The sequence below is a fragment of the Hippocampus guttulatus genome, chromosome 2 (assembly GCF_054856545.1).
Source record: "Hippocampus guttulatus isolate MCC_2025c chromosome 2, RoL_Hgut_1.0, whole genome shotgun sequence".
Lineage (NCBI taxonomy): Eukaryota > Metazoa > Chordata > Actinopteri > Syngnathiformes > Syngnathidae > Hippocampus > Hippocampus guttulatus.
In genome coordinates, this window is record NC_141262.1 from 25,980,853 (window position 1) to 26,001,202 (window position 20,350).

Below are 20,350 nucleotides of genomic sequence, written 5' to 3' on the forward strand. Positions count from 1 at the left end.
TGTTCACACGGATGCGAAACTCCAGTTTTGCCTGACAAGTCAAAGACACCAAGGCCAAAATGTGAATTTCATCACCTTTCAAGGAGACAGCACTGAACAAATTATACCCGGGCGATAACATCTATGTTCCTTTCGAGGACAACCCGGTGTATCTGTAAACAATGGAAACCAGTTTTTCAGACCCGTGTCTCTCCTCAGGCATGTCATTTGTCAATCAAGAGACAGAGAAGCTGATACATGTGCTCAGTTCAACAAAAAAATGCTTGATCTTCAATATAGGCCTTTTGTTTCATTTATATTGTATACACTTATTGTTAAAAACGTAATATTCAGTACTTGCAACAATCTCTTGAACTCGATATTAGTATAATTATTGATAGATAATGTTTAAAAATCGGTTGAACATACAGTAAACCCAAGCTATTGGCTATTCCCGCTTTTCACGATCCTTTTATATCGTATTTCTTTTTTTCTTTGAAGTGTTATGACAGTTTTTACTTGTTATTCTACTTTTTGAACACGTTTTTTGTGTCATCCGTTGCTATTTATATGTGTTTCTATTGTTTTAAAAGTCTGTCTCAAAACATTGTTTTACAAATTAAACATCGTAAATGTGTGTATTTATTTCTTTATTTTACTTATTGTAAAGTTAAAGTCAAACACCTTATTTGAGAGCGCGAATCTTTTTGCCGGGCGGCGAATTGCTGTTTTATTTTGCTAACAGGAAACACGTATGCATCACTATCGCTAACTTGATCGTGGTCCACTGGACTCGTGTGTCATCCGCACCCTTGACTTGTGTGAGGACTGGAGACATGGGACCGAGGACTCTCCGAAGTGGGGGAGACCCAAACAACTTCTTCCGAGGGACGGGGGTGTCTCTCCTCCAAACAAGTTGAGCGGATTCATCGTCATTTTCACTTCAAAACAAACAAAAAAACGAAAGAAGCTAGATGACAAGTGTGTTTTGGATACCTAGGGCAAAGTGCCACACCTTCTCGTAGCGCAACAGGTAGGTCCAAAGCTACTCTTTGAAACAGAATGCCTTATTAAAATGGATTCCAAGACGTACCGGCAGATGGAAGGTTGATTTGTTTGTTAAAATTGGTCGTAATACACAGAAAAGTGCCCGACTGGAAATGCTCTTTTACCCGAAACAAATACTGGAGCCGCACTTTTGGTATGACCTCTTGTACAAACGAATTAACGCAATGAACATTTTAGAAGCCTTAATTAAAAAGGGTGCATTTGAAATGCTGGCTAACTCACAGAGGTTGCACTAGCTCTGTGTAAACTATTGTTTGATAAGTGTGTATTTATATATATTTTTTAAATTTAATTCAATGCTTTCCTGAATTTAAAAAAAAGTATCCAAATGCCTGAAAGAACACCTTCGACACTGCAATTACCAATTTTCTCTTGGACATTAATACACTAAATGTCAGAATCTTGTCGAATAAGAAAATGGTCAGTATTCTTCGCGAGGACAGGTGAGTATCTACGACATTGTCATTACATCAATACTCCCCCGCCAGGGAGGCTAATAAGTGAAGGGAACATAATAATCAGAGGGGGTTGTTATTTACCTGGGAAGAGCTGTATGCGGCCTTGAGCTGTGTTTGCACATGTAACCCATGTCAACATTCCAACCTGCATGGGCCCGGCTGGTCAGCCCATCATGCACTGGCCAACATGGCGGCTCTCATCTCCACTTCCACGCTCCCGGTGCGCTCGACTACGCCCTTTGCAGGAGCTTGTTTGACCAAAGAAGTCATAAGGAATGGATGCAAATTCTATTTACCCATGGCGGGTGAATGACATGCAGCAGGATATAAAACACGACAACTGAGCTACCGACGGTGTTAAATCTTTTTAAACAAAACGTAATGAAGACATCAAAGATAGTTTACTGTAGGTCGGGGGTGGGGATTCAACTTGTGTACTGAAGTCATGAAGTACAGAGTGTGAAGCATACAAAAAGAAAAGGAAGTTCCGATGCAAAAGAGACATTTCAAATTTTTGTGAGTAGCATGTGATCACCCGTTCAAAGTTAAAGCGAATCATTTTTCATCCAGGCTACCCCAACCGCTGGGAATCGATATCGCACTTGAGCAAGTCAAAATGGAGATTTGGTTTTGGCTAATGATTGTTTCGTACTTTTTTTTTTCCAAGTACAGTGAGCGCTCACGGGAGGGTCGATTTCTGTGGGAGAAAACACAGCGGTGGCTCTGTTTGCGAAGCCAGCCAGCCGCCTAGTAGTTGTCGATAAGTATGGGCCGTGGGCTAATTGAGCGGTTTCATCACACTGCAGCCCGAGGCCTCTTTTTCGGAAAAAAAAGATGCTGGCACAAGGCAGTAACATGATTCGAGGACAGAGCGTGTACTCGAGGTTCTATATTAGCCCCGCAGTGGCCTGCTGATTCTCACATGGCACCGAATGTCGCTTCGTTGCTCAAAAGGTGCAGCAAATGGAGGGGATTTGTTGTTGGCGTGTTGTTGCGGTCAAATATCCGTTGCTGAAAAACTTATGACGACCTGACTATTGATGCTAATCGTTAGCCTGTCAATTGTGTTTTCCATTGCGCGTTAACATGAAGCGAGTGGTTGTGGGTGACGTTTTTATGGCGAACTTGTTTTAAATACATGATGTGAAATTCTCTGGTCGGCGAAAAATCTCGATGAAACTTGACCCTGGCAGGAAAAAATTGAGGGGAATCACTGTATTAACCCTTTCTTACGCCCTGTAAACTGATGACATGATAAGCTGTCCACTGTCGTAACCGCCGTCCCTGAAAGGGTTAAAACATACTTTTTAAAACATTCCTTAGCGCCAGTTCTCACTTTCTCTCTAGTTTCCAGCTAAATTTGACTCCATATCTGACACATGAAAGGAGAGAGTAAACATTGCACACCACGTAAAGTCCACTCGCTCAACGGTAACGCAAAATTAGCAATCGAAGTTACAATAATTACAAAACCGTCAAACGACGACGACGACGTTGACCCAGGGAGCAGCAACACACACAAGCAGCATCTAACAATCCTCACAGGAACATTATTGGAAGCGAGAAGTCAAAAGAGCAACATTAGCGAGTGGATTATAAAAGCGCAGGAGCTGATAAGAGGCCTGATCAAAGTCTGCATTTTAACACGGAATTATTATTTGCAAGAAGGGGGGAAAAAAAACGTCACACAGGGTGAGATGGAGGTCCGACCAGTTTGCCCACTTTTCCATCGCCACAACCACCATCTCCCCCAGGCTGGGAAATGACAGTTTACTATCTGCTGGCCACTCCACGCCTGAGAAATAAGACAACAGTGGTGTATCTGGTTGTATAACCAGATTGATATCAATATTCGCTTTCAAACGGAAGGTCATACTGAATAGCAAGTTGGGGTTTTTTTTCTTTTTGGGATGGCGGTCTGAATTTAATTCATATGAAAAGCGTGTCTTAACCTCAAACAGGCCCTCATGCCTTCTTTCTTTACGTACGAAATGCAATTCTCATCCGATGGGTTTCCTCTGGATTTGAAATTAAGATTAAGATATCCTTTATGCAGCCCACATCGAGCCATCACCAATTTCACATTTATTGCGCCTCTTTCTCCGCAAATGAGATGTTTCAATTTCCTGTTGAGGGGAACTCCTCACCGCTTGAAATATGGCTGCCCTTCAGCAATCATCCCCACATCTTTTCCATCATAAAAAAATGCGGGAACAATATCGGATGTCTTGAAAGGAGCACGGGGACAAGACTGGAAAGTCAAGTATGATTGCGCGGACTGAATCCGTCATCTCATTGGGACTTTGGAAAGTCTGTAGGCAATGTTTGATGCTGGTGGTTCGAGTGACTGCTCCGGTAACAATTGCATAAATACTATTTACTCTTTCATGCACCCTGTAACCTGATAACATGGTTAGCTGGGCACTGTAGTAACTGCTGTCCCTGAAAGGGTTCATTAGTCCACGGGAAAAAAAAATCTAAGTCATGTCTTCAATTAACCGAGTCTTACAATATTGTCAGCAACAAAGTAGCTTTAGTTGTTCAACAAAGACTGAAGACACTTCTGCTGATTGCAGTGTTCATTTGAACGATTTGACATATCGTCAGGAATTGCATCTGCAGCATTTTGGCTAAGAGGAATGTTAAAATGACACATTGTCACGTCTGTACTGCACTACTGGAAGATTCCCATGCTGACCCACAAGCAGCCTGGATGAACGACCTCGACCCACACGGACAGCTTTTGCTTATGCAAATCCAAGACTCGGCATCCATTCTGATGCAAAACAATCCCCTCGATTAGAGCGCCTTGTGTCGTGTCCTCACTGCAAATGTTCAGAAATATAAATGAGGTGGAGGGATACACGGTAGTTGACGTTTGAGGTTAATTTATTCTGTGACACGAATACCTGGGAGTATTGTTATGTTATCTGTGTTCATAGATTTGTAATACATGTGGGAACTGGTCCAAAACTATCAATGCTAATCGTTAACCTGTAATGTTGTCTGTGTCAGGATTCATGTCTGCATAGATGCAAACATGTCCTGTGGCTCTGTGGAAAATGAAGATAACTATTGAGTGTATGTTTGTTTGTTTTTTTAATTTTGCTGATTTTCTTCCTCTGCAGCTCCATCTCTCAGCTGGCCAAATGGGGTGTCGATGTTGCCGGATGATGAAAAGGTGAGAAGAAATTAGGTACAGTTGGCAGGTGTTTGTGTGCAACATGAGCGCTTGGAGATCTATTTTAATTGAATCCAGATGCTGGGTATCAACCAGGTCATCCTGATACGGCCTTCAGTTTCATCATCATCCATCATTTCGTCACGTTTCAAAAGCAAGGCTCTCATCATGATATGCATCTTAGGGACAAAGAAGAGTGAGGACTTGAGGCATCAGGGTCAAGTGGGCAGGAAGAGGAAAATTACTGTCCGATGTGCCAAGGGTTATATGCAAATGAGGAGATTGCTGTAGACCGTGGAATAGAAATTTTCTCTCTGCATGTCTGAGTGTAATCGTGGCCCTGACTGAGTCAGGCATAGTCGAAAATAAATCAGCTCAACTCAACTTGGAAACAGGGGGCAGCAAATACAATGAAAACAGCAGGGGCACCGAAATCGAACCCTGTGGAACACCGTATGACAATAGGGCAGAGTGGGACTCAGAGCAACTTAAAAGTCCAGCCTGCCAGATTGTATCTAAACCACACTAGAGCGCTACCACCGATGCCCATCTGGTGCTGTAAATGAGCCAGCAGAATACAGTGGTCCACCTTTTCAAACGCTGCAGTCAGGTACAACAAATCAGCAAGTAATTACGAGAAGTCACGGAAAATAGCGACAACCAAATCTAAAAGCTATTGCGTAATGATGGTAATATTTCACAGGTAGACCCACATAATTAGCTCTAGTGGGCCACAAAAAAAGAAATTTGTGGTCCTGAGCTTGACACTTAATCTAAAATATATATCAAATTACACTGGGAGTTTTTGATGGGAAACTAAGGAAAGTGCACAACATGTCTTTGTGTCTCGCTTTTTTTCCAAAATGTCCTTGAGCCTCCAATCGTTTTCTGTTCTTCACCTTGGTGCGATAGGAGAGGTAAACATTCATTTTCTCAGCTTTGCGGGGAGCTTTGTGAAGATAAAATTTCAAGGTGAGCGAGCAAGCGAGTGAGGGCGGTCGAGAGAGGAAAGCGTTCTGTTTGCAAAAACCCGGCGTGTCCACTCACAAGGAGGGAGGAAAGAAGCCTGTTCACAAAATAATTAGGAAGTTGTTGACAAAATATGGCCGAGAAAATCTCGAAAAAGAAGGAAAGTGGGACGATATTAGCACGGAAGAAGACACCTGGAGAGGCGCAAGATGGACAAGCTCAGCTGGGGAAGTGAGTCTGGCAGGGTGGAGGAAAAAACAAACATGAGGAGAAGGAGATGGGTGTGAAAAACACACCGGTAACACCGGCGATGCCCAATAGTCTGTTCTAAAATAAATCCATCTGCCACCATACAAATATAAACAGTGGCAGGCCATGTATCCGCCACTAAAAATCACAATCGTGTCGCAATTATGGAAACCGTCAAAACAATGCAACCCCCCCCCCCCCCCCCCCCCCCGCAATATCCCAGCACACAACTTTGCCAAGTATTTCATCTGCGGCAGTTCTGAATCAATATTTATCTTTCATAACGTGAGAAAAAAACTTCAGCTCGGCATTTTCTGAAAAGCTTGTCCTGTCCAGGAAACGGAGAGCTCGAGCCTCTCCCAGCTGATTGCACCCCGAACTGGTTGCCAGTTTATTTCGAGACAGACACACTACTCTGCTGACTTCTAGTCATATATAAAAAGCTAGCATGTTGGGATGCCCTCTTTTTTGGTTCTGATTTGCCGAGGTATTGGATCCAAACTCGGTATCGGCAGATACTCCAAAACAAACGACTCGGACTCAAGCTGCAAGGAAATGCAATTGCGACATTGCTAAATATCTAAATCTAGATCTGTACAGATGTGATTTTCGAGTTGAGGTTTTGCTAGTTTTTGCTCTGACCAACCAATCATAGGACATAAAAATGCTGGCATCATCGAGGCCGGCACTCTAGCGTCATGGGGGAGGATTTGAGATCTGACTCGCTGTGAACTTACATGGGCCAGCGCGACTGATTCTCAAGGCCCTTTGTGAAAAAAAGCTGCAAAATGAAGAGAAGAGTCGATTTCATGGCCGCCGGCCAATCCTCAAATGATGAAAGACTTCGGTCGTCAACCCACATTGCATCCGTTGAATGGAAAGTGAAAATTCCGCTGCTGGTTTTCCTGTCTTTCATAGTTACATCTCAGACCCCTCGGCGGCGGTGGACGTGAGGAAGCCAGACCTGTACCGAACGCACAACGTCTCAGGCGGGGCCCTCGGGGGCCACTCACTCAGAGCCCACCGCTCGCAGATGGAAGAGAAGGAGGGCTTCCACAACCTCGCCTACAGCATCTCCAGCGACAGCAGCCTCAGACTGGAGGTGGACAAAAACCACGTCAACCACAGGCTGCATGCCGCGGCGCCGCCTAGCAACCAGCCGCAACAACAGGCCAGCGCCCCCCCAGCGGAGGGCGGACTCTATATCATCCAACCGAACGCTCTTGGGCCACAATGGGTGATGCAGGACAAACGCCACAGTCAGGTGCCGGTATACCCCGCCTTTCAGGCCTACGACAACCAGAGGGCCTTCGGCGGGCTGAGACCCTGGGACGGCCCCGTCACCCAGTGCGGGACCACCAACGGGAGCCTGTCGGCGGACGAGGTGGACGAAGGTGTTGGGGGGACGCCCGAGTACCCGTGCGACACCGGGGATGAGGAGAGCGTCTTGTCGGTGGACATCCAGACCAGCACCGCCAGCCTGTGGTCGACCGACACCAGAGACGAGCGGCGATCCAAGGCGGCAGACGTGTCCACGGTCGAGAGCGGCATCGGTGTGACAAAGAGCGAGGATGAGGAGGAAGAGCCCCGCGACGAGGCGGCGAGCGTCACAGACTCTATGGTAGCCGAGGCGCTCGCCGCCCTGGAGGCCGCCACGGCCGGGGAGGACGAGGAGTAAGAGTGACTTGCATCATGGAGGCAAACCATTTACGAGGTGGATGCAGGTTTGAAGCCGGAGAGATTGCTGCAAGGCGTGTTAGCACTCCACAGTCATCACAAAATGTGAAACCTAAGCATGGAGTCAGCGTTTCCTCAAACCTAAGACGATTTTGCTTCATGATAACTTTTTATCGCTGTTTCCTCCTGGCTTGTGACATCGACTCATCCTCCATGATGAGCTGATTGAGGCTGGAAACTTCTAAACCAAGATCTGAACTCATCATTTCAGCCATTTTCTCTTGGCTCATTTATACAATAAGTGAGTGCCGGTACTCGATGAGACACTGAATATTATCTGGGCCTAAAAATAAAAAAGAAACTGCAACAAGGGTTGGTCACAGGGTCTGAAGCAGTTGTTTAGCTAACTCGCTTAAGCCTTAAGGCCGGTTTTGCTGCCAAATGAGGTTGCGAAACCGAGCGCTCCACTATATAAAACTGTTCAACTGACTCTTGCTCATGTTCTCATTTGAATTTTTTTTTTTTTAAACCGCAATTATTGGGGTGGAATCATCAATACATTTGTGCGTTTAACACAACGTCCCAACTTCATTGGAGTTGGGTTTGTAGTATTCTGCTAATTGTTTGTCCTCAGTGTCCAGCTACGACATTATAGTGCAGTTCAGTCTGGTTAAGGATGCGACGGAAAGATCTGCGACCCCGTCGGAACTTGTCACCCCAGAGAGAGATGTCGAGAAGACAGAGAAATATTTACGTCAGAGTACATTACTGATTACATTAAAGGGCAGTTTTAAAAGTAGTCGCGAGAATTACATGTGGCCTCACTTCAATACTAAGCTAGCATTAGCATCGCAAACAAACGTTAGCCATGGCTGCTGTGCTGGTAGCATGACTTTCCCAAGTGTTATTAGTTTGATTTTTTTTTTTTTGGCAAAGAATAATCCATTAAAAATGAAAAAAAGAGATAAACACACCCGTTGCTAACTTTCATGTTGCTTCTGAATCCACTCAGCCTTTGTTCTCTAGTCTTACCTCCAGTCACTGACAAACAAGGGATGGGATTTTTGTTTTACCCCAACAGGGGGATATTCAGCCTCAGTTTCGTCAAAGCCCAAGGTGAGAGGTCAGATGATATGATTTGACACTTTGTCAGTCAGGCCATCCCCCTCTGGTTGTTTGTCCTCCGCATGGTTTTGTTGTAAAATCAAAAGGGACAAGATGATCCTACGGACAAATTGACAGGTCGCAGATATTTCCGCAACTGTGGCACAGATTAAGCGGTGAGGGCGACCACTTCCTGCATGTTAACAATGGACACCAGCGGCTAAAAAGAACGCTTGTGCGTGGCCTTAACGAGAATCATTAGCCAGATACATGGATGGTCCCCGAAGTGCATCCTCCTGCCTGATGTTTGTTTTTCTCAAGGCTTTGTTGCCGGTAATGATGTCACCCTTAATTGTAGCACACACACATTTACATGTCTCTGAGAAGGAGAAAAACACTGGCACAAAAAAATAACACCCGCCTCCCCACCTCGACGATGTGCTGGCTCAAGTTAAATATTACATTCATTTCAGTAGGAATTGCATTTAGCCGCGTTGCTCAAGCCAGAGGCAAGATCGTTGTTTTCACAGCCGCTAATCATTGACCAGGCTTCCCCACCCGTCACCGAGGTGGCTTGAATAATTGAACACTTGAGAGACAACCGCTTATATTTGGCGCAAAAAAAGATCGGACTTAAACTTGAAACTTTGTGCATGGTACCCACGCCTGGCGAAGAGCTCAAGTAAACAACAGGAGTCAATATTTGCAGTTGTGCCTATGCCTCGCCCGACCTTGTGTGTTTGGGGAAGGCAGCTTTGCTTCAAGCTCAGAGCCGCGGGCGGGGTGACGTAGCCTGGTGTGTTCTGTAGGTCTGGTCCAACCACCACCACCCTCGTCCTGCTCAACGCTGCTCTCAGAATGCTGTCTAGTTCCATCTGACTCTTATTTTTGACACAACAAGGGCTATAACCCCCATTTACACCTGCGACCTTTTAAGTAAGCGCAATGACGTCGGCTCTGTGTACATTCCTTTTTATTTCCATATTTTGTTTTTGTCATTAAATAAAAAACAGCAGAAATAAAACAATAAAAACATATGTAATACATACAAAAAAACTGATGTGATGATATTGACGATGATGCTATAAACAATTTTTTTTAAATGTCTTTGAAAGGTGAATAACCCCGAAAGAATGTGAAAAGAGGTAGACACTTAAGGTAACTGACGTCAACGCTCTCTTGCTTTTATATCACTTCAGACCTTCAGCCAGCATCAAACACTTGGCTCGATTGTATATAAAAGTCAAAGCGAAGATAGGAGGAAAAAAAAAATGGAATGGACTACTTTTTAGCACATATGAACGTCCCAACACAACAATCAACCCTTCATGCCGATGAGTAGGAAGGTAGCTCATACTCATAACAAGAATAAAATCTCAAGAAAAAAAAGGGGGGGGGGGGGTAAGTGCATTCTCAGTATGCTGTGGAAGAAAATGGAGAAAATACAAATAAAATGAATGGCGTATAACAACAGTAAAATGGAGCCTTTACATCGGCTGACCTTATGTAACTTTTTTTTTTTTTAATACTTCACTGGCACATAGAAGCTAGTGAAGCTTTGTCAATGATACACTTGCACTAATTGATATATTCCTGGCTGGCACACGTGATGACAACTTCCTGCGGCCACGGCAGCATCTCATCCCTACTTCCTGTTTCCATCTGACAGGTCGTACCGATTCAAACAAGTAAAGATGTTGGCACGCACGTTTGCTTCCGGCACCATGTCTGTGTGCTGTCGCACGTCTATGGCGGGGAGACGTTAAATCAGAAAGAAACATTTGCGTTTCTCCTTCCGAGCTGGAAAATAAGAAGAGGCTCATGTGACATGCGCGTCGCTGGTCCCGTTGGGGAGCGTACGGGCTGGGGCGGTGGGTGGGGAGGGTGGTGCACGCACTGATATTGCTCTTATGTGTCGACGTTCGCGTCGGGAGGCTTTAAAAGTGTCTTGTCTCGGGGAAAGCTGGAGAAAGAAGGAGTATCAAAGAAAAATATGAATGAATCACCGGAGGGAGAGCATGTGCGAAGTCGGCGCTGCAGTTAAGTAATTACCTGGATTTCTCTCATTTCTCCTTATCCAAACTGTCTTTCTCCTCCTGATTAAACATAGAGGCAAAAGATTCAGATGGGAAAAAAAAAGGAAAGACGGAAGGTAAGGCAATCTCACGTTCTTGGCCTAAAAATTATTCACTCACTTCAAATAATTTCAGACAGTGGGACCTTGTTATTTTTGTATACTCTGTTTTCCGTACAATTCAGTTTAAGGAATTTTTTTCGTCTCTATTTTGTCCCCATTTTCTGGGGAAATTAAAATAAATAAAAAATGCATGTGATTCCACCATTCATTCTCCGCAATCACTACGTGTTTAGCAAAAAGGTTTCGTAAGTTGCAACACTTCCAAATATTGGCACGCCATCTAACAAAAACAGCTCCACCAAAGGCATTGTACTGGCGTCATTTAATTTTCAAGGTCAAGATTTTTGACAGGAACTGTGATGTCAATGTCGCTCCACTGGGTGTTGCCAGGCAGACTGGAAGTGTTGTCTATTAGAACAATGTTTTTCAAACCCTGTGCCGCGGCACACGTTTGAAAGAGACATTGTCAGGTGTGTCGCGGGAAAATATCCAATTTGTATGCCTGTGCGGTCTATTGCACAGAAAGTAATCGTGTAGTACCCTCCCATACCGCTAGGGAGCAGCAACAGCTAGCCAATTGCCTTGTGTTTAGAGGCGAGACAGGCGAATTTGTGACGCATGAATGCAGGACGACAGTGAAACAATAAATATGAAAGATGATAAAATACTTTTTTCTTTGTGTTCATTTGATTCCAATTCAAGCTGTTATAACGTCATTCTTCAATGTTTAAAACGTTTTTTTTTCATATTTTCAGCGAGTGGTGTGCTGCGAGATTGTTTTTCAATGAAAGAAGTGTGCCTTGGCTCACAAAAGTTTGAAAAAATACTGGATTGGAATATGCAATCTTTTTGGGTGTCTAGGATAGATTGATTAGATTTTTGTTATTTCCTGAAGGAAATATTGCTTGGGGTTTCAACCAACAGTCTTTTTTTTTTTTTTTTTTAAACAAGGTTCGAACTGTATCTATGCCTTATCATCTGTTATGTCACAATGTATTGGGACAGGCAGAGCAATTCAATCTTCTTCCACTAGGTAGCATTAATCTTTGTATGCATGTGTAATTTTTTGGTTTTTGTATGGTGGAGATTTTTCTGAAAGAATTAGGCACAATTCCTGGGCACCAACCTCCTGGGACTCGGACCCTGTCCGGCTATTTGACACAGCATCCTCGGATGGGACACTCCCGTTGGAATCTGCCACGATCAGAATCCGCCGTTCCCGGGCAGGTTTGTCACACTTTGTCACACGGAACCTGAAGTGGGAAAACAAACATGGTGGAGATTAAGTCAGTGCCTTCACTGGTTCCAGGTATGCATTTCCGGTCAGGGGTCTAGTGTCAAATCCTGCATATGGAGTGATAAAGTCATATTGTTGAACAACATTATTATTTTTTCTTTGGACATTTTAATTTGAAGGCCTCTTTGCCCATTACTCGAGCGAGTGAGTGAATGAATGTCACCTACCTGCCCACGGACAACACCGTGACCTCTCCGTGGTGGCTGCGGCGTTGCTCCACCTTGCGGGCCGCCGGCTTGCTCATGAGCGGCCACTTCTTCTGGCTGCAGCGCGTGCAGATGTTCTTGTGGCCGCCGATGCCACCGATGGTGTGCAGATGGTTGCAGGTGTGCTTGGCTGCGTCAGGGGGCGCTCCCGGGGAAATGGGGGTCATGGGAGGGGAGGGCGTAAAGGGTGAAGTGGGAGTGATGGGCGCACTTCCGAGGGAGAAAGCACATGGCGCTTTGGTTGTCATTCACACGTTATTCCACACCAAGAAATAATTCTTAACCATATGGTATATTCCTGCAAACTGCTCAAATTTCAAACGTGTCACAAAATTTGGGTCATTATAATTGACTTTCCACAATCCAAAAATGTTGTCGACCATGTTGTTCTCAGAAGAAGCGCTTTTGTGGTTGTCTGCCTTAGCAGTCGGTCGAGGTGCAATAGATATAATGGTCAGTGCTCAGATATTAAATCTGTTCACAAGGGTGTGCCGCAGGGCTCTGGGTTAGGTTCGCCTTCATTTCCATTTATATGAATAATCTTGGTCAAAATGTGTCAAATGCAGCACTACGTCTTGATGCAGATGACACGCTTGTGTACTGCATCCTGTTGCACAAGGTGTTGAAAACTTGCAAAATACCTTTGTGGTCATTCAAAATACACTGCATGAACTGACACTAGTTTCAAACCTATCGACAATTCCATACTTTCCACTACTTTGCATATTTAACTCCTCCTTCTACACTTCTTGACCCTTTCATATCAATCCAACTACAAGTGTACATGTGAACAATTCGAAAGTATTTCAGTTCCGCTTCAAATCTTCAACATTCACATGCAATTTCTATGGAAATCACTTTCTCTATGTTCCCAAAGACGTTTGCCAGTGATGTGGTGTGATCAGGGAGCCTGTGCATGCTATATTTTGAGAAACTAGGTCAGTATCGAAACATTAAAAACAAAAAAATGGGGGCAGTGGGGTGTTAAGGACTGATTCCCCCCAACCCTTCTACCCACACACTCACAGCTGCCTGCTCTCAATAAAATCTGTGTCAGAACAAACTTGGCCTGATAGGCTCTCTTTGGGCTTCAAGGAGTGTTATACTGCCATCTGGTGGTAGCTTTTAAGCACAGTAAGGTGATGACAATAATTACAATAATAATAATAATAATTATAATAATAATAATAATAGATTTTATTTATAAGCGCCTTTCAAGACACCCAAGGACACTTTACAATAACAAAAAACACAAAACAATACGGGTTGAGCAGCGTTCACTCAACCCGAAAGTCAGAAAGAAACAAGGGAGGGAGAGGGGGAGAAAAAATAACCCACGCTCGAACTACCCTCATTTGAGGATAATTTGAGTGAGGCAAAAAACTCCTGCACAAGCATATGACAGTTACAACAGGTCACAAGACATAAACAATGAAGACGGTGAAACAAGGGAATGTATGAGGGAGGGGGTGATGGTGAAGAAAGCTTACCCGTCAGAATCAATGCTGGTGTCATGAATCATGGCTTTTAGCGCATCCGAGTTGGCTGGAATACGGAAAAGGATACACATTTATCAACAAAAAAACAGTAACAATAGCAGTAGTTTTCCATCACCTGAACATCTGCACTCACACAAATGGCTGAGACTAGCATGCTACTGTATTTGTGGTCCATTGTAACAGCCTTCAAGTTAGCATTTAGCATGCCTCTTTTAAGAAAACCTTTATTAGTCTCGCAATGGAGAAATTCCCAATTCACAGCAGCAAGGTTATGAAAGGTTTTGGCATGTTTACGTCCAACTTATGTCAGCTGGCGGATTCGGTGCTTAAGAGAGATGATAGTTTATGCTTCAATACTGGGTTGCTTTTATTTTGAAGGCCAGACTTTACAGGCTACATGATTTAGTGGCCAAAAGATTGCATTGTGTAATACCATTAAACTTTAGATTCACCTAAGACACATTTTTAAGGGTAAAACAATGTTGGAATCATAATAAGTGCTTTATTTATGGTTCAAACGATTAATGTGGCTAGTGATAATCATTTTAGTGGAGAGTAAGCACACACACACAAACGCCCATAAGACGTCTGATGTGCACCTCAGTCCGCCTTATCAGCCGGCAGCATTTTCTTATCGCCCCGCACCACAGTGGGCTTCGGTAGAACACCCGCACCCACTGACGCTTATTCGAACCATTTACTTACAAGCACGGCATCGTTTCAGGGCTGTGGTACGCTGCTATCGGCCACGGAGTCTAATAAAAGGTTTTAGCATTGAACCGCACAATCAATAAATGGCCCATCGGGATCTGGCAGGATATTAACTGGAAGCAATGGCACTTTTTAATTACAAAGATGCACACGCATGCAGCGAATCATCGTTAAAAAAAAATCCTAAAAAGTTAAAAAAAATCATATAATGAGACACATACCTTCATTTTTCATGATGAAGTGGACAATCTGTCCCACTGTGTCATTGTTGTCACTGAAGGTGTCATTTAACTCTGCAAGCAGAAAGAAGGAAAAAAAAAGATGAGCTACTTTTGAGTAGAAAATAACGATTGGGCATCAATTGCTAGGGAGACAAATGGCAGCACTTTGGATGTGTGAGTTATAAGCAGTGTACGTGTTGCATTGGGTCATTGAAAGTGTGTGCGTGTGTATTGTGAGAAACGAAGACATGAACTGAATGACGAGCGCCATGTAAAAAGCCACTGACACTCAACTCGAGCCATGTGGTGAAACAGCGCTGCTCACAGAGCTTCACGGAGGTATACTCCTAAATCAAATATCTTCATCATTAAGAGCCCTTGATCAGTCGTGTTTTTGTCATTTTAGATTTGAAGGTTCAAGCAAGCTTTTTTTTCCAGCCAATTCGATGTGAAACAGAGTGATATTTTCTTCGCCAAGGGCCCACAGTGCTACAACAAACAAGTACAATGAGTATAAAAATAAGGTTGCAACCTTGAACGGTTCGAACCCTTCGCGAACACGGGAGAAGCCAGTCATGCAACAAGATAAGGACCCAAAGTACACTGCTAACACAACAAAGGACTTAATCGTGGGGGTGGTAGAAGGTCTTAGATTAGCTAAATCAATCATTGGACCTTAACCCAATAGAGCATGCATTTTTCCTCTTGAAGAGTAGACTGAAGGGAAAAACCCCCGGAATCAAACATGAACTGAAAGAGGCTGCAGTGTAAGCCTGGAAAAGCATTTCAAATAAAGAAAGTCAATGGGTTTGTATGCTTGATGTGGTTACTGCAAGGAAGAGTTATGCCACCAAATATTCAATGTCACATTAAGGTCATTTAATTATTTACTCAGTTGAAAAGTGGGTGGCTTCAAACAAAAAGGGACAGTGTCCCAAGTTGTTTATCACACAAATGTAAATACTGTGCCAGCAAATAAAAATCCCCCCCACGCATTCATCGGTTGATCAGAAACACAAATCTTCAGTCTACTACAAAAACAGAGGAATCGACCTTGCCGTTCCAATACTTTTGCAAGGGACTGCTTGTATAGATCACGATTATTTTAACCATCTTATTCTCATCCATCGACTGCTCATCGTCACCATGGCCCCTCAAGAGAGCATACGCAGCACAGACCCTGTAACGGCTCGCCTGTTTCCTGCTTCCTGCTCATCTAATAACACTAACGCACTGTGTACGGTGAAAAGGAATTCTCTGGAATGCAGAGGCGAAAGCCTAACACGGCCTTGTGATATGCGAGGCCCGCCGACTGACACGTTCTCACGCTGCCGCCGCGCATTCAATCTGAGCGCCGCAGAATGGAAAGTACCGGTAGGCTGCGGGGCGAATGAACGCAATGAATGCGAGCTGTTTGTTGAGCCACAGGAGAGGGGAGTGGGTCCATGTGAAACAACTACGGGGGAGCGGCGATATTCCAGGAAGTGGCCCGTGTGGGTTCACAAAGTGAGGAAAAGCCTGCAACAGCTCAGAGTAAACATGAAGATTCATGTCGGCGCATACGGAGAAGCGCAAGTTTGAAAATGTTTACGGGAAGGAGGACCCAAAAGGCTTCTTCAAAACCCAGTCGCTCGCATGACCTTCTCGTCACAACGGCAACGGCAGTTCACATGTGTCGCAGCTGTCACGCAGTGAGTGAGCCAATGGAAATTACAAGTAACCGTGCCATGATCATTCCACGAACTAATCAGTGGCTTGAATGCACTTCCTGGTGTTCAAAACAAGCTTTGTAAGATGACACAAGTCAAATAAGTTGAAAATGAGCGGAGGAATGTTGGCCTCCTCGTGTCACAATAAGTACAAAAACTTTCATCTGTACCCTGCATTTCTTTTGTCACCCTAAAAATCTGCAGTTTCTGGCATTTGAAAATTCCGTTGTACCTAAATAAACACATACAAGTAAGGTGTATGTAGGTTTTAGCTTCTTGTTAGTCAGTGCTAGCAAAGCTATTGGAACATGTTTTGATAACATAAACGTTGAGCCAATGCTATCTGACGCCTTGTTGAATGAGAAAGTCAAGTCAAAAAAAGTTGCTGCCAATAATATGTTCTATGTGCCCCCCAGTGTAAACGCGGTCTTCTGTGGTGTGTTTGTGGAATATGAATTGCGGAGCAAAATCCACGTTTTTTTTTTTCCATCAGGGGGCGGCCATTTTGCCACTTGCTGTCGACTGAAAATGACATCACAGTTGCTCCGGTAACCACCATCCACGGCTCACCTGTTTGATACGCGATAGGTCGTTACCTGAGTCCTTAGGCACTGTGATGTCATTTTCATTCAACAGCAAGTGGCAAAATGGCTGCCCCTTGAGATGGATAAAAACAAGTGGCTGCTTGATTCATATTCTGCAAACGCAATTTTCATCAGAGTGCCGTTTTTTTTTTTATCAATGGCGACGCATAGAACACGTCATTGCAAAAAGTTATTTGGACTTAACTTCGTCTTTCAAAAAAAAAAAAAAAAAAAAAAAGGTCGTGTGTGCAAATGAGTTTTGTTTTTTCTCCATCGTGCAGAGTTACCAAAACAGGTCATGAATATAAATGACTATAAAAACTAATTTCACTCCTAGTGTAATGACTTCATTAAATAGCATGAGACAGTTGTTGTCACACTGCATGGCTTGAATTGCTATTGTGCTGCTCTTTCTCAGACAAATATAGTGCGAGACATTTTAATTAAATCATCTCAGTTCATCAGTACGGCACTTGTACCGGTCATTCACACAGAGGATAAAGAATATATAACTGCGAGTACTACTGGATTGTTATACTGTATGTACTACTGTGTGTGTTCAGTCTGTGTCTTAAAGGGTTATAGCACTGGAGTATAGGCACTATTGAGCATTAAGCTAGCGGACTGAAAAGTGGTTTGTTTTTAAAATATATATATATATATATATATATATATATATATATATATATATATGGCGGCCCGGTAGTCCAGTGGTTAGCACGTCGACTTCGCAGTGCAGAGGTTCAATTCCAGCTCCGGCCTCCCTGTGTGGAGTTTGCATGTTCTCCCCGGGCCTGCGTGGGTTTTCTCCGGGTACTCCGGTTTCCTCCCACATTCCAAAAACATGCATGGCAGGCTGATTGAACGCTCTAAATTGTCCCTAGGTGTGAATGTGAGCGTGGATGGTTGTTCGTCTCTGTGTGCCCTGCGATTGGCTGGCAACCGATTCAGGGTGTCCCCCGCCTACTGCCCGAAGACAGCTGGGATAGGCTCCAGCACCCCCCGCGACCCTAATGAGGATAAAGCGGTTTGGAAAATGGATGGATGGATATATATATATATATATATATATATAACTTCTCTGTTTTATGTTTAGATTGAGGGCAACTGTCAATTGGGAGTTCCATTAATCATTTTACAGACTATTTTTTTTCTTTTAAAGTACTGTTCACCATTTGCCAAATCCCGCTTATTATGAAATGACTTGATTTCAGCACCATTGTACGCTTGCCGCTTCCAGTGCGAGTAATTATAAACACTTACTGTACATTCATTACTCAGTTTCCTCACCTCCGCCCAATTCCGGATCCTTTCCCTCTGCTTCACATGGCTCCTCCACTTCGGCCTCATCCGGCACCTCTGTGGTGGTGCACCGGTATCCCTTCCTCTTGAGCACGTGGCAGATGACCACCCCAAGCAGCCCCAGGAGAAAGAACATTGGCACCAGCACGAAGGCCGTGTAGTCGGGGTTGATCTGCCCCTCGGCCCCGTCACCTTTCCCGGTAACTGTCGTCTGAGTGGCTGGAGGGCGAAGGGAAAGATGGGCTGAGAGAAGGCAAGTAACATGACCCTTAAACCGGAGAGATGTGCGAGTAGCACATTTTGGAGGTCAACGTCGCAGAGGAATAGATGGAAATCAGCTCACACTGGATATAAAAAGTGCACACACCCCTGTTCAAATGGCAGGTTTTTGAGATGTTAAAAAAAAAAAAAAAAAGAAACAGTGAGACCAAGACAAATCATTTCAAAACTTTTTCCTCCTCTTTATGTGACATGTAAGATATATAACTCAAGGGACTTTTTTCAGAATGTCAAAAATAAAAACATCTGAGTTTAAAATAAACTAAATCCTATTTATTTTATAGGATTTAGACTTCTGATTTGCCCCCTAGCAGAAGTCTGAAGGTTTTTTGCGAACACTGACTACTCTTTGAAAAACATGGCATTCCAAAAGTAACTTCATATCAACTTTAGATGCAGAAGTAGACACCATAGCATCGGCAGCCTCCACGAGTACCAGATACCTTAAAATAAGGCCGTATCAGTACTCACCCGTTCTTACTGCTTACATATTGCACACACATTTGAAACATAACGCTAATTATGACCCGTTGACATCTCAGAATTTTAGCCAGCCCGAAAAATTGGTGGATATTTTTTCGCTGAAATTTATCAACGAATAATGTTCAGAAATGCAGACGTTATACCGTTGTACTCAGTTTGAATGTGTTTTCTGACCACATTTTCTCAAGGTGATATCACACAAAAACATTGCTCTACTCCCACCCCCAACCAAAAAGCTCAATTTGTAGCTCTATCTGATTTTGAAAATTCTTGCTACTTTCTACACAGATTGAAGTGGTCTTTCCAAAAAGAATTTGCATTTTGACATTTTCTTTTTTTGGGGGGGGGGGCAATCCTGTCACACTGCTCTAATGCACGCTTTTGTCTGCTTGCGAAATGACTTACTTGGATGAATTTTGCTCAGATTAGCACAAATTGTTTTCTCAGTGGGCCTCCTGTGACCGCTATGCATCATCAGTTAGTGTGGCGTAACCAGACTGGCCATGCTTGAACGCCCCCAAATGTGCATGATTAGATGCTTATCGACAACCAACACAGGAATGAGCGTAATGATCCAGTAGTTGACCTTTAGGAGTCTCGCTTTTCGAGATTTCAAACACGACCTTCATCTTCCAAGACTGAGACATCATAGAGACTTTCAAGCCTCAATAGAACATTTCCTCAGGAACCTCACACGAGGACCCAGCACCATCAACTCTTGCTGTGTCGGGGATTGAGCACGAGCTTCCCTTTTATTTGCAGAAAGATTCCGTGTTTTGTGAGTGACAACGCTATGTTATAAGCAGAGCAAAATACATCTCAAGATGCACATCACCTTGATCTTGTCTTCTCCAAGAACTTTATTCGGAACAACTTTTCAACATCAGGGTCATACTCCCTGCGCCACCATGTACCTCTGCTGCAGCGCAGAAAAATATGGAAAATATGCGCTAGGCAGACGACTAACACGCACGCCGTTGAACAAGCCTTTAAGATGAGACACATACCCGTGACCACCGGCGGGCCGTCCATGGGTGAAAGTGGCGGCGGCGGCGGCAGCTGGCCGAGATGCTGGTGACGTTTCTCGCAGCCTCGCCTTGGAGCTCCGCGATCACACACGTACAACCAGCCTAGCTTGAGGAGGGACTTTTTTTAAACCAAACATCAACAACGTACTTCCTGATTCCTGAGCAGCGGACACGCCCTGCCTGCTCTTAAAGAGACAGCAACCAAGTTG

At 44.0% G+C, this 20,350-nt stretch overlaps 2 protein-coding genes across 2 annotated transcripts; one reads left to right on the plus strand and one right to left on the minus strand.

The window, feature by feature from the left end:
- The first annotated feature begins 757 nt into the window (after positions 1 to 757).
- Positions 758 to 8,070, plus strand: LOC147209251 (uncharacterized). Its single transcript, XM_086105009.1, has 3 exons — positions 758 to 1,012; positions 4,634 to 4,686; positions 6,823 to 8,070. Exons 2-3 carry the CDS (start codon positions 4,655 to 4,657, stop codon positions 7,580 to 7,582), a joined length of 792 nt encoding a protein of 263 aa, XP_085961135.1. The 5' UTR covers positions 758 to 1,012; positions 4,634 to 4,654; the 3' UTR covers positions 7,583 to 8,070.
- A 1,571-nt stretch (positions 8,071 to 9,641) lies between these two features.
- Positions 9,642 to 20,301, minus strand: rell1 (RELT like 1). Its single transcript, XM_086105008.1, has 8 exons — positions 20,121 to 20,301; positions 18,340 to 18,570; positions 14,757 to 14,828; positions 13,816 to 13,870; positions 12,287 to 12,535; positions 11,949 to 12,075; positions 10,738 to 10,781; positions 9,642 to 10,648 (listed from the first exon to the last, which is right to left on the minus strand). The coding sequence occupies exons 1-7, from the start codon at positions 20,143 to 20,145 to the stop codon at positions 10,749 to 10,751; spliced, it is 792 nt and encodes a 263-aa protein (XP_085961134.1). The 5' UTR covers positions 20,146 to 20,301; the 3' UTR covers positions 9,642 to 10,648; positions 10,738 to 10,748.
- Between the last annotated feature and the right edge of the window lie 49 nt (positions 20,302 to 20,350).

Bases quoted from the DNA above. Each gene is read 5' to 3' on its own strand.
- LOC147209251 (XM_086105009.1), top strand. From the start codon at position 4,655: ATGGGGTGTCGATGTTGCCGGATGATGAAAAG. The intron at 4,687-6,822 runs GTGAGAAGAAAT...TGTCTTTCATAG, and splicing joins TGTTGCCGGATGATGAAAAG to TTACATCTCAGACCCCTCGG.
- rell1 (XM_086105008.1), bottom strand. From the start codon at position 20,145: ATGGACGGCCCGCCGGTGGTCACGG. The intron at 18,571-20,120 runs GTATGTGTCTCA...TTCGCCCTCCAG, and splicing joins CGGCCCGCCGGTGGTCACGG to CCACTCAGACGACAGTTACC. The intron at 13,871-14,756 runs GTATGTGTCTCA...TCCGTATTCCAG, and splicing joins CTTCATCATGAAAAATGAAG to CCAACTCGGATGCGCTAAAA.